This window comes from Photinus pyralis, unplaced genomic scaffold (genome assembly GCF_008802855.1).
Source record: "Photinus pyralis isolate 1611_PpyrPB1 unplaced genomic scaffold, Ppyr1.3 Ppyr1.4_LG1, whole genome shotgun sequence".
Lineage (NCBI taxonomy): Eukaryota > Metazoa > Arthropoda > Insecta > Coleoptera > Lampyridae > Photinus > Photinus pyralis.
This window is the reverse complement of record NW_022170249.1, coordinates 40,572,689-40,585,947: the sequence shown is the minus strand read 5'-3', so window position 1 is coordinate 40,585,947 and position 13,259 is coordinate 40,572,689. Positions and strand designations below refer to the sequence as shown.

The 13,259-nt window shown below is 35.4% G+C and overlaps 1 protein-coding gene across 1 annotated transcript; it reads left to right on the top strand.

Annotated features, from left to right (window-relative positions):
- The first annotated feature begins 680 nt into the window (after positions 1-680).
- LOC116167131 lies at positions 681-7,230 on the top strand. The gene is made up of 7 exons (XM_031482372.1): positions 681-1,019; positions 1,645-1,794; positions 1,916-2,083; positions 2,136-2,713; positions 2,765-2,930; positions 4,150-4,350; positions 6,733-7,230. Coding segments are annotated over exons 3-7 (1,053 nt in total). The 5' UTR covers positions 681-1,019; positions 1,645-1,794; positions 1,916-2,082; the 3' UTR covers positions 6,840-7,230.
- Positions 7,231-13,259: the final 6,029 nt, after the last annotated feature.

The following is a 13,259-nucleotide window of genomic DNA, read 5'->3' as shown; positions in this document are numbered from 1 at the left end:
ATGCTGTGATCCCCTTTGTAGTTATAAAAGTACGATCCTGCACTACGTGGAGCTCTAAAATTTATGTATTTTCTATCAATTGATCCAAGGCATAGAGGGAAATTCCATTTGCTTTGCTGTGGAAATCACAGGCAATCTTTTTCCAATCTTGTTCTGCAGTTGGCATCTTACAATATATCGATATTAATACATCACAAATTCCATTTATATAAGTAACTGACCTGTAAATATTGTTGTTTTAAGTTCCGGAAGATAGCTGTACATACACGGAGAAAAATCGCTGGGTACCAATTAGGGTTACTATAATCAAAAGTAACATTTTATGTTACAAAATCGTACTTTACAATAAATAAGCATTCGTTATGAAAACTCGCTCTGTGAATCAAGATTTACGTAAAACGGAGTAACCTTAAAAGAAGACTTCTCAAAATTGTAAATGCAATTCTTAACAATTTACAGTTGTAATTATAGAAAAAAGTTAAATAACGTCAGGTTTTCTTGTGACGTCATGAAAGCAAGATTTCGAGAATTGTAACTTAATATTACACCGTGCAGGTGTAAGATGTAAAATTGTAAATTGAAAATTGTAAAATGAAGTGCGACGTGATTAAAAGGAGATTACTGGAAATGTAACTTATAATTCCTGGAATAGTCATATATAATTAGACACAATTACATTTAGGTACTATACAAGATTGCTTACCTGTAAATTACAATTAATGTACCTAAATTTAAAGCTTGAATAGTTACTTTTGAATTACGGATGTAGTCATGTTCTTATGGGTGAATAACTTTATTTTGCAAGTAAGAGATTCCTGATTCAGCATTACGCTTGCATTTTTATTATATTATTAGCGGATTTAAGTTAGAGTTAGCTGAACTTTATTCGGTAAAACATCGCATACTTATTGTAACTTAATTGAACCTAATGTGCATTTCATATTTTGTGATGGCTGATGAACTAACCGAAAATTTGTTAAGACAGTGGGGATTCTCACACAAAATTGAAGATTTTAAAGGTAAGTAGATACTTTTATTAATTAATAACAATAATCAGTTGGAGAGGAGCAAAGTCAAGTGTTGGGTTTACTAATCGTAAGGGGATTAATACATCGCGCATTGTTCGGTACCGAGGCCCTGTCCTTTCTTTTCCATGTCTCACACATCGTTCCGCGTGCGATTTCTGAATTATGATTATGTAATGTAAGTAAGGTATATAGACTAACAACTTTTAAAACAGTATTAGTTCAGGCCTCCAAGCACTGGGTGCAGAATAATGGGTTTCCTTGCAAAAAGTCCCTATATACCTAACGTTGGCGCATAACTATTTCACTTTATTAGCGATAATCTAAAAGCTGTTTTGATAGAGATTCATTACATTAAAAAAAAATTAAAAATGCTCGATTACAAGAGCACAACCACAGAACAAAATTATTGATTCGATACAAATGCAATAGCGGTAGCTATCTCTTACATTTGCGTAAATTTTTCAAGTCAATCAAATTTTAAACTTTTTTGTCTTGAGCTTTATTTTGTATACCTATTTTGTAAATTACCTACTTACTTATTATAGATTGATTTTTGATTATCGCATGTTACTCTTTTTGATGTTTTTGTGCTTCAATATGTTTTCATTTGTGTTAGATCAAAGTATTGATTACGCAACGCTACAAATTCTAACGGAGGCCGAATTAACGCAATTGCTTCCTGTGCTCGGTGAAAGAGCAAGATTTAGGCAACTGTGGGCTCCGGAAAGATGACATGGAAAAAGTCGGAAATACAGAAAATTTTTCGGTCAGTTAAAGTATTTTTAATGCAGTTTATTCCCAAATGATATAATTAAATAAAATCATTGTGATTGTGACTACCTCGGTAAATATTTATGTCACCACCTAACAAACTTTTTGTTTTTTAGTTTCTTACTGAACTGATGAATGTGGATCTTCCCGCCAGCACATCTTCCTCCCCAGTACCGCTTCTTCTTACTGACCAAGCTGGGAGCTCTACTTTTACAGCAGTAGATGTTTTACCTCCATCTATTCTAAAGGAAACCACCAATTTTAATGAATTCGAAAACCAAACAGTATGTACAGAAGTACACAATTTCGCAGTATTCTTATCTTCTACTATTTCAGTGCTACCAAATATTGACAAAGTCAACGTTGGGGAAGGAAAGGCCCAGGACGGATTTATTGATAAAGCAGACAGAAAAAGGGTGGCTAATTTAATTATTAGTTCTATATTGGAAGCAGAACCTACCAAATCTTTACCAAGCCATTGCCACCTCAAATTTTCTCTAGAATTGCATCAAATATTTAAGAAAGTTGACCCTTCTGCATTTTTTACAACATACGCAAAAGTGGATAAATTCAATCGGAAAAGGAATCTTGGAGGGCCCCTATATGTGGCGTATCTTAAGAAAAGAGCGGAACTTAGAGGAGCAAATGTCCTTCCTAAATCTTCACGATCTAGTAGTCGAGATTCCCGTAGTTCTACGCAAAGCGTAGTAGATGAAGATTATATACCAGTCGAAAACCAAGAAGTTCAAGACAAACTGAACTTTTTGAAAAACACCATTCAACCTTGGTCGGTGGTATTAAGTAATTGGAAAGCTGCTGTTAATGCTAGGAAACGCGAACTAGAAAGAAACCTAACTATATTTCAATATTTTGATACCTACCCAGCATTAAAGACATCCGAAGGTTATAGACTGGTAAATTTATTGGGTATTCATATTTAAAAGTTTTTAATGTGTTTTTTTAAGTTGTTAGAAGATTTTACAATCTTCCACGAAGGTAAAGAGGACAAGTTTTTTTCTTCCTTCATACAAGCGCAAGATAAAATAATAGAAATATCTGAAAAGAAATGCAATAAAGTAGTGGACAAGGAAGTGAAATCTATAATTGAACAGCTGGTAGCGCTTAGGAAAGGTGAGTCCCATTTTATTAGAATTATTTACAATTACTTTTTTCATATACATATAATACACAAGTGGTCTGTTTTGTGCCGACAAGATTTTTGTAACAAATTACTGTAGTAGCTATTGCAACGACAATCACATAAGTCGACAACGGGGACGAGTGGGATGGGCCAAAAGCAACAGCTACGAGTTAATTTGCACAAAAATTTTTGCCGCAAAAATTAGACCACGAGTTGAAAGTTTGTTGCTTAGTAATTTCGCAAACTACATTCGTTGACAAAATCAATATCCAAAGGCAAATGTCATGAGCGAAGTAATTTTGTGATCAATTCTTTTTCTGGTTTATATTCGGCAAGACCTCAGAGTAATGAGGGCAAGACTATTTCACGAAATCAAGCAATAACTAAACTAAAAAAAAAAAAAACTAAGCGCGTCAGCAATAAATTCATTTTCCAGTGTAGATTGAGTTTTATTACTTATTTATAAAGAATAAAATGGACCTACACAAGGTAACACTCAACTCTATAATAGTTATTTATTTAATCAGTGGGATAACGGCCTCATTAACTTACGAATGCGACAATTGCGCATACGAGGGCGTTAGCCCGAGCTATTGTAAGAGTATGAGTATGTTAATGGCCGTTAGCCCAAGTATTAAATACAACTTTTTATCTGCGACTGTTCTTCTACTGCTAAAAACGAAAAATAAATTTGATGCATTTTTTTTAATTTCAATCGAAGTAGCATAGTTAGCAGTTTTCGACGCCATAGAAACAAGAAAATCCTAACGTCAAGAAAATTTGTACGTCAAAAATTTTGCTTCTGATTTCTTTGCTTATGTCATGAGTGAGTCTGGAACTCTTCCATCAGACGTTAATGTTTACAATATATAATCTTGATAGTTGATTTTTGATCATACATTGTTTTGACAAGGGCTTATCCCACTGAGTGTGGTAATTAAGTTCTTATCCCACTTAAAATGACCGGGATAAGTGAGAGTTATCCTACAGGCGCAGATAAATATAATAACTAAACTGACAAAATATGTGACATTTGTCCAAATTTTGCGGCTGAAAAAGCTTTATGTTGGTTTTACGAGATGAGAGTTTTTCCATTATAAACCAGATCCTTTCTATGTTGTTTTTCGAGTATAAAATAATCAAGTGAAATAGTCACTGTAAAACTTTAACTATTCATAAAATCAATGATACATTTGGTATTTTTTATAGGAGCAGATTTAGAAGCCAAAACAAACGCAGCAATTTTATTGCTACCGTTTCTCGTACCACTACCTTCATCTAGGAAAAAGGGTGCAAAGTTTTGGCGTCCTTCCACAATTGAAGTGCGGGATTCCTTCATTACACTGGTACCTTCTGACACCGATATACCAACCGCTGTGAAGGAGAAAAAGGAGAAGTTGTCCCAGTTGGGTAAATCATTTCAGCCATCGATTTTTGCGTCAGGTGGTGCCAGTAAAATAAATTGCGCCTTTGTTGTTATTGACGAAACGTTTTTTTAAATTCTCCTGTTTATTGCAAGCTGTAGATGCTGCCTTTAAAATTTTTTTTGCTACTCAGGCCAAATATCCTGAAGAATGCCAGCACATATGGCTACTAATTCAAATAGGATTGTGCAAAACTGATGATGATGTAAAGCCATCAGCGGGAATTTGTTCTTTATTAAGTGATTTGGGTATTTATCTCACACAATAAATTAAATTCTTTTTTATTTTTAATAAAAGTGAAAATGTTTACATGTTACGGTTGTAAAAACACTTTTGAATGTAAATCTAAATTGATAGCGCATATGAAATCATTTTGCCGTTTTGCTACCAATCAATATACTTGTGGTGAAGCAAATTGTGGCAGGGCTTATACGTGTAGTAATTCTCTTAGGAAGCATTTAACTCGCGAACATAGTGATTGCGAAACACCTGTTTCTATTAATGCACATAATGAGTATGAAGTACAGGAATTGTCTACACTCACGAAAACTGTAAATGATCAATCTATTGGTTGTAGTAGTACCTCCACACTATCAAACACAGAATACAATTTAAGTCACCAAATCTCTTTGTTTTTATCTTCTTTGTATGCTAACCCTTCGATTTCTCGAGTCGTTGTTCAGTTTGTAACAAATGAATTTCAAAAATACCTCACAACTAATCTGGAATCATGTTTGACAAATAGCCTTCGTGAATTATTGCCACCTTCGTATTTTGAATCTAATTTGCATATTATCAACACCGCATTAGCTGTGGTCAGTAATACTATGAAGTGTTTCAGCTCAGAACATTTAAGATTTCGTTTCTTTTCCGATCTTGGTACTTTTTTCCCCCTTTAGAAGTTCAAATTGGCCAAAGAATGGAATATAAACGGGGACAAGTTGGAATGTCATTATCATCTGTGCCGTGCACTATGCAAGTTATAGAACTTACTGTAGTTTTGGAAAAATTCTTTTCAATTCCTAATATGCTTCAAGAATGTTTGGATTACATATGCTATTTGGAAGATAGAGAAAATAATAGTTTAGAAAACATTATTCAAGGTTCCGTTTGGCGAGAAATGAAAGTCACCTTTACTAATACAAAAAAAGAATTGAATTTTCCTCTAATCATTTATTACGATGATTTCGAAGTAGGAAATCCTTTAGGATCCCATTCCGGTATACATAAACTAGGCGGTGTGTACATTTCCATTCCATGTTTACCTCCACATTATACCTCTTTGTTGAAAAACATCTTCTTGTTTGGCCTTGTGTTTCAAAAAATCAGTTAATACCTAAATGAAATGAAAACCAACGGAGTTAAAGTTAACGTAAACAAGTTTAACGGTGTAATACGGTTTCTACACACATAGACAAATACAACTTAATAACAGAAGAGACCAAATCATTTACACACGGTTACGAATTGGCCACTCTAGATATACACATGAACACCTCATTTCCAAAAACCCACCTAAACAGTGTAACGCATGTCACATACCTATAACAATCCAGCACTTGTTTGAATGCAACTCTACAGCAACCCTCCGGACGAAACACAGGATCTCTGCGTAAGTTATAAGCTGTACCAACTGTATCTAAACGTAGTCGCTAATGACCACAAGGTTCATGCAACTGTAAATAAATTAAAATTAAAAAAATTTCACGTTGTTGCTTTTATTGGAGACAATTTAGGGTTGGCTGGAGCTCTGGGATTTTCTGAATCTTTTTCTTCAAACTATCCCTGCAGGATATGTAACGCTCACAAAAAACAAGTACAGACGATGTGCTACGAAGACCGTACACTTTTAAGAAATATTCACTCTTACTTAGATCAGGTTCAGTTACAAGATGTTTCAAAAACGGGGATTAAAGAAAAATGCTTTTGGTTAAATTTGAAAGGTTTTGATTTGTTCGAGAATGTTCCGACCACACTTTTCGATTTTTTTCTTAACCTTTGGTTTAAGCTGTTTCATTAACAGTACAATTAATGGTATTGCTGCAGCAGCTGCAGCTATTGCTAATCGTTGTCCAACTTGAGGATTCATTATTATGTAAATTGTAAGGTTATAATACACAAACAAAAATAAACACATGAACTGTCAAGTGTCATACCAACTAGAGAAGAATAACAAGAACTAAACATTTCTGTGATTTTGTTCATAGATTATTTTTGTTAAAAAAAACTATACCGTGCAATACACGACTTTTTGGTTTTTTGCTCCCACTGTTACAATTTGTTAGTTCATAAATTTGGTATCAAATTCGTTGCAAAAAATATTATCGAGCTTTAGTAATTCTACAAACTGTAGTGTTATTTTTTACAGATTTTCGGCATCATTGCCTGTCACAAACTTCGAAAGTTGATCAAGATCGTTTTCTACTGAAATACATGGGTAGGTATTCCCGTACCTCGAAAACGAAAGCAGTGTGATGACCATATGCCACAATCAATAGTAGTGAAGTATAAACTACGAAAGCACAGTGGTGAAATAGTACAAATACAGTAAGAATTTTCTACATGGTTAATAAAAAAAAGTAGGTACCAAATACATTTAAGCTGCAACATCTAATCGTTTAGCTATTTTGGCTAGATACTTTATGCTTACTGGTGAGATGCCTCAAGAACGGCGAGGGAGAGATCGGTGTTAGGGAGCGAACTCATAATTCGACACGGTAGAATTAGAAATGAGTGCCATGATTAACGAGCGGTAATTTCCGCCCATTTTGGGAAAAGGACTCCCTAACCACCTTACTTTATGTATTCATGTTTTCTAGGCTTAAGTTTAGTTCAGTAAGCGCAGTTGTAAATACAGTCCACTTAGTGTAAGAAAAGTGTAAGGTGCTAGAATAAAGGAAACCGTGAAAGCAGTTGTTCTTATTTCCAATCAACATCTACCCCAACTGGGCTTGCTGGATTCAACAATCGGTCAAAATTACAATAGAAAGAAATTTCAGTTTCAGTTAGAGCTCACATTAAGTCATACAAATGTCGCGAAAGTGACTACTCTAGAGCCAAAACATGTAGGTTATATTTAGCATCAGAGTTAAAAAAAGTGTTTTATACTTTAGACTTTAGTCTTGGATTTGGGAATCCTCATACTGACACTTGTTCCACTTGTAAAAAATGTAAAATCTCCGTCAAATCTACATTTTTTTATGTCTGCTCCACGTGCATACTTCTGCGTTTCGCACATAAGTTTCTTGTGTTCTGCTTTCGTTTTTAGTTTTCATCGTTCTTTCATTTCGTTATAATAAGGTACGATTATCTTTAACCTTTCCCTTGCAGCCCCCCTTTTTTTATTTTAGTAATGGGGAAGTCCAAGAAATCTTATCGCGAACGTCACCGTATCCGCTCGCGGTCCTCTAGCAGGGCCTCATCTCGGCTGGAGGTAGCCGCTCTCCTCAAAGGCATTGAGATTCTGGAGCATGCCGCTGCTGCGAAAAATTTTCGTTCGTTTTCCTGCTCGTCTCAACGGGGCGACGCGTGTAGCTCGTCTCCGTTGTCGCCTTACCCTCGGCGCCTGTCGGGCGGAGAAAATTCCCTTCCGGCTTCCTGATCCTCAGGCGTCCGAACACAATGCGTGTAGCATTAGAGGCGAATCCGAGGCCGACAACGTCCTGGTCCTTAATGATGAGGAACCTTTACCAGATGACGGTCCTGGCTCTGCTTGGCCGCAGACCCAAACGGAGAAAATACAGGTGCTGCTCCCTTACATGAGGCTATGGCCACTAGTTGGCGCCATGTGCTAAAAAACGGCTTTAGCAAAGACGAGCTTAGCAACGTCGTTTCTAAGTATTCAGTTCCTAGATCTAACATGGAATAGGGAATATGCATGTGGTTTAAATTTACTTGATTCTTTCTCCAGCAAATATTTATTGTCCTGACATTATACTTAAACCATTAGTTTCTTATTTAGTTTGTTTTTAATTGCTAAAAATGTTAATTCAAAAGTGCAAAATAAGCGAACGAAATTCAAATTTGCGAAACGCTTCACTACTGGACGAATAAAATGACGTCAAATGCCACGCGATCGCATTTTGTTGTGTCAATTTTATAAGTACTTAGTCCAGTCAAATTCGCTCCATTAGTATGACGTAGTAGATACCAGCTGTGTTGGTGTAGGTCAAGGTGCTTTATCTAAACAAACCGCGCTTCTGTGTAAAATTCATATGCTTGTATTGTTTTTGCTTAATATAAATTAAATTAGAAAGAAAAGGACTATAAAAAGTAAGTATTTTCAATTTACTGGTGAACTGGAACTTACTATGCCAATTTGGTTTATGATTTCTCACAATTATTAACTTTATATCAAAAATAAAGTTTTATAACCTAAAAATTATTGTTATGAATGGTAGTTTTGTAGGTGTGTAGTACCTGCTTGGGATACAGAATGGTTTTATGTTGGGCACCTGGTTGTAAACATTACAACGTACGGGAAACCTACAAGTTTTACAAGTTCCCTGCTAGCGGAAAAGAAAGACTTCGTTGGAAGAAGTTAGTGAGGCAAGTTTTTCTTATTGCTAATGAAACTTGGCAACTACAATTTGATTAACAACTTTAACATGAAGCTGTTTATAGGCGAGATGTTGAACCTGGCCCCGGTGCATACTTATGTAGTTGCCATTTTGTAGACGGTAAACGAGAATCGGGACCCGTACTGTTTGCTCATAACAAAGACAAAAGGTTTACGTTTACCAGTCCAAAGAAGAAAAAAATTAAGTTAGACATAAGTGATCCTATAGCGCAGAGCAGGTAAAGGGATATCTTTTATAAGTGAAATCTATTATTTTGTTTGCAGTAGTTGCGTACCAGAACAAGAACCGGACCAAGAAATTCCATGTCACAGTGCAGAAGTGGAGATTGTTAGTATCTCTAGAGACAATCCTCAACCTGGTCCTTCATACGCTACAGACGTTCAGATTGGCAGTGATCCGCAGCCTGGTCCGTCACCTCTTTCCCAAATCTCTACTGCTATAATCTATGGTGAAAGTTATTTTTTAGAAAAGGACTTGGAAGACTTAAAACAAAAATATAATGCTCGACAATTCACATATGACAGCATATGTAACAACAACGAATTAGTCTCCATGTACACTGGATTGCCAAATAATAGTGTATTTTGTGCCCTTTACAATTTACTTAAGGATTTGGAGATAAATTATTATTTAAAGTGGCAAGTACAAATAATTAGTAAAAAAGATCAACTTTTTATGACACTAATGAAGTTAAGAAGAAACTTCCCACATTTAGATTTGGCAGTAAGTTGGTGTGGCTCCCAACGGTGTGATTACTTATTTAAGTTCCCTCTATCCTGCATCCACAAGCGACAAAAAAATCGTTCAGCATTATGGTGTTTTAGAACAGTTGGAACCTGGCGACTTAATATTGGCCGATAAAGGTTTCCTAATCGGCGACATACTACCTGCAGGTATTAGTCTGAATATCCCACCATTCCTGAATACGGGTCAATTTACACCAGAACAAGTAAAAAGGACTGAGTGTATTGCTCGCGCAAGAGTACACGTGGAAAGAGCAATATGTCGGATGAAAAACTTTAAAATATTAAGTTTTATTCCAAGCACTATGCTTTCTCATGCCGACATTATTTTTCAAACCGTGGGAGCTTTAACAAATTTACAAAACCAACTAATAAAAGAAGTGGAAAGCAATTATTTAGACACCAAAGTAAATTAACTTTTTTGTAAATAATATATGTTTATTAATCTAGTAATGTAGAATTTTGTTTTTTTTTTAGTATTTTAAGTTCCACATATGTAAGGTACAAGTTTTTCAAAATAAAATTCTTTTAAAATTGTAATATTTTGCAACCATGCATCCTCTTTAAGTACTTCAACGACTTCAAGCTCATTTGGAGTCCAAATAAGTAGGTAACATGCTCTTCTATTCGTCATATGGAGTTGTCCTTGGATTTGGTGCCAATAATTGTGTTTCCGGTTGATGACAGTCTCTTCATTTTCCTTATAAATAATATAACTTCGGTCATTAGATAAAGCTTGCTTTAAGCTAGAGTTTCTGTATTTATATGGGCACTTCACTTCCACAATGTGTGTGTCGCCTACCAATCCATCGGGGCTTGCCCCCAAATAGCCACACTCGTGCAACCACAAACCAGTTGATTGGACATCAACGCCAAACAACTTTTGAAAAGTCTCTATTGCACATTTTTCACGTTCTCTTCCCCACTGCACAGCAAGTAGGGAATTTAAACTGTAGCCTTCTACCAGGCTTTTAAACAATGATGGTGGAAATCTATTCCTGTTGCATGCATTCAATACTACACCAAATTTACTTGCGGTAAGTCGATGTTTCCGAATGATCAACCACCTTTCATTTGAAGCCTGACCCCTTGTTGAATGTACCACATTCTCAAGCATCCCCGTAGTGAGACGGCATTTTTCTGCTAAATACGCAGACTTCTCTGCACAAGACATGTATGATTGTGAAAACAAAATGTCTTCGATAACGGGTACATCTAAAGAGTAATTTTGAGCATCTTCTTCAGGGTTCAGCAGCCATGTAAACCCTACTACGCAGGTTTGTAGGGCATTGCGGAAGGTTGAAATTGCTTCTGAGCCAATGTTACTCCTTAATGGCTGGTACCGTTAATGTTTCGTAGGATATATATCTCTAATGGTATGCAGTTCATCAACAGCTTTTTTCGGGGCATTCCATGAACAGGGCTGCTCGGTAACGCTTACGTTATGATGTGCATGAATGCACAATGCTGCCATATGATGGCATATTGCTTGCCCCCTAGGGCAATTACATTTCCCTTCGATTATACCGTCTTCCCTATCGATCCAAATCTAAAAATGAATAATTAGTCAATGATAATGTGTACCTACTGTTTTTACTTACTTCAACAATGTATTCACGGTTCTTCATACTGGCTTGCACATCTCCCTTCAACAACATCGGCGATAGCGACGAATCGAAAGTCAATTTGGAAACGTGCCCACTTTCATATGCAATTTCGCTACGACGTAATTGATTTCCGTTTTCTTTGAAGAAATGCGCAATAATGGATAACGAAATTACATGTTTCGTTGCCACTGTGAATTAATACACCCATTATAATAAAAGAATACAGCTTTTAAGTGAGGTTAAAGGTACAATAGCTTTATTAATTACATAAAAAATTACACCAATGTTAGTTGGAACTTTCTGGAAGTTTTACACTTGTTCTTTAACCAATATCAAAAAAAATCAACAGTGATATGCAAAATAAAATGGCAGGACACTTTGTTTGGATAATGCGCCTTGACCTTCCTCAACGCACTCGCTACGATGACGTCACAACTAATTGAACGAATTAGGTACAGCTTGGGCAGATTGGGCTGGGTGTTGTCATTTCACTCAACGAAATCAAGTGTCTTCTATGTAAAAAGATCCGGTGAATCCGAAAATCATACTCCCCCTAACCGAAAACTCCCGGAATATATTGTTATGTATAAACAAAAACCGAAGAAAAAAGGCAAAATGTCGTTTCTTTTCGCATTTAACTTCAATTATCTCGTTAACTATTACTGTAAGAGAAAAAATGAAGAGAAATGAATTGGTTTAGAATTGAATTTTCTATAAGATACAATGGGTATGAAACGTTCATTTACAAATGTTATTGTTTTTTATGGAAAAATATAAAAAAGCAATCCCGAAGATTATCAGTTGGTTATTACTATCCATCCGATCTTTTTGAAAATCCGTATTTGGTCACTTCTTTTGATAACAAAACAATATGACAAACCCGATCGCCATAGATTTGATAGTTTTTGCATAATTAAATAAACAAATTTACAAAACGATACTTGGTCTTTTAAACTGGGTAACTCCCAGAGCGTTCTACATTTGTTTACACTGTTTACAGATGGTGGAATCCTAAGACAACCATTTCCAAAAGTTGTCCCGATGATTCTTGCAAATTGATGGACTGTGGAATTTTTTTTAGTTAACTAACAAATTGAATAACTCCCGAAATATAACAAGGAAGGTAACTCTATAATAGGCCCTTGGCGTTCTGATTAATAAAAATCATACATTTTGGTAAAATAGAAGCATTAAAAAGCTCACCCTTTAAAGAATCGTTCTATGCGACTCGATTTGCAAAATCATTTTTTGTTGTGTCGAAAACAAGTCCGAATAGCTGATTTCTCGTGAACTCGGATTTGGACGTATTTTTTTTTAATGTAGGTCTTTCCGAGAGCTTTCCATTCGCCTACTATAGAGTTACATTTCTTGTGGTATTTTGGAAATTATTCCATTTGTTAACTAAGAAAATTCATCGGATTTTGAAAAAAAATTGCATAGTCCGTCGATTTGCAAGAATCAACGGCACAATTGTTGAAAAAGGTTGTTTTAGGGTTCACTAACTGTAAAAAAATTGAGAACGCTCTGGAAGTCGTCCTTTTGGAACTGCAAAATACACTTTATGGGGAATATTTCTAATAGTGTTTTTGCACTTTTGTACAAGACAATACCTATAAAATGTTTTTTTAGCTTTTTCCATGGTCTGAATAGCTATTACAACTGAAAATCTGTTTAAATAAATCACGAGATAAATCAACATTAAAAGTAAACAAATACTGGTCGTGACTTGTGACGTCATCCAAGGCCCGCTGAAAATGTGGCGGCGTTTAAACACATCGAATAAAGTTAACGTTTTAAATATTATTTTACAAGTTAAATTGAATTGTTCTAACAGTGTTTACTGTTTTTCCTATGTTAGAACGATGTAAAAAACGATTAAAAAATTAAAAAAATGACATGCATATTCCCTATTGTTAAGTCCACCAATCATAAATCCAGAAGTGGTTTATATTCTGTCTCAAATCC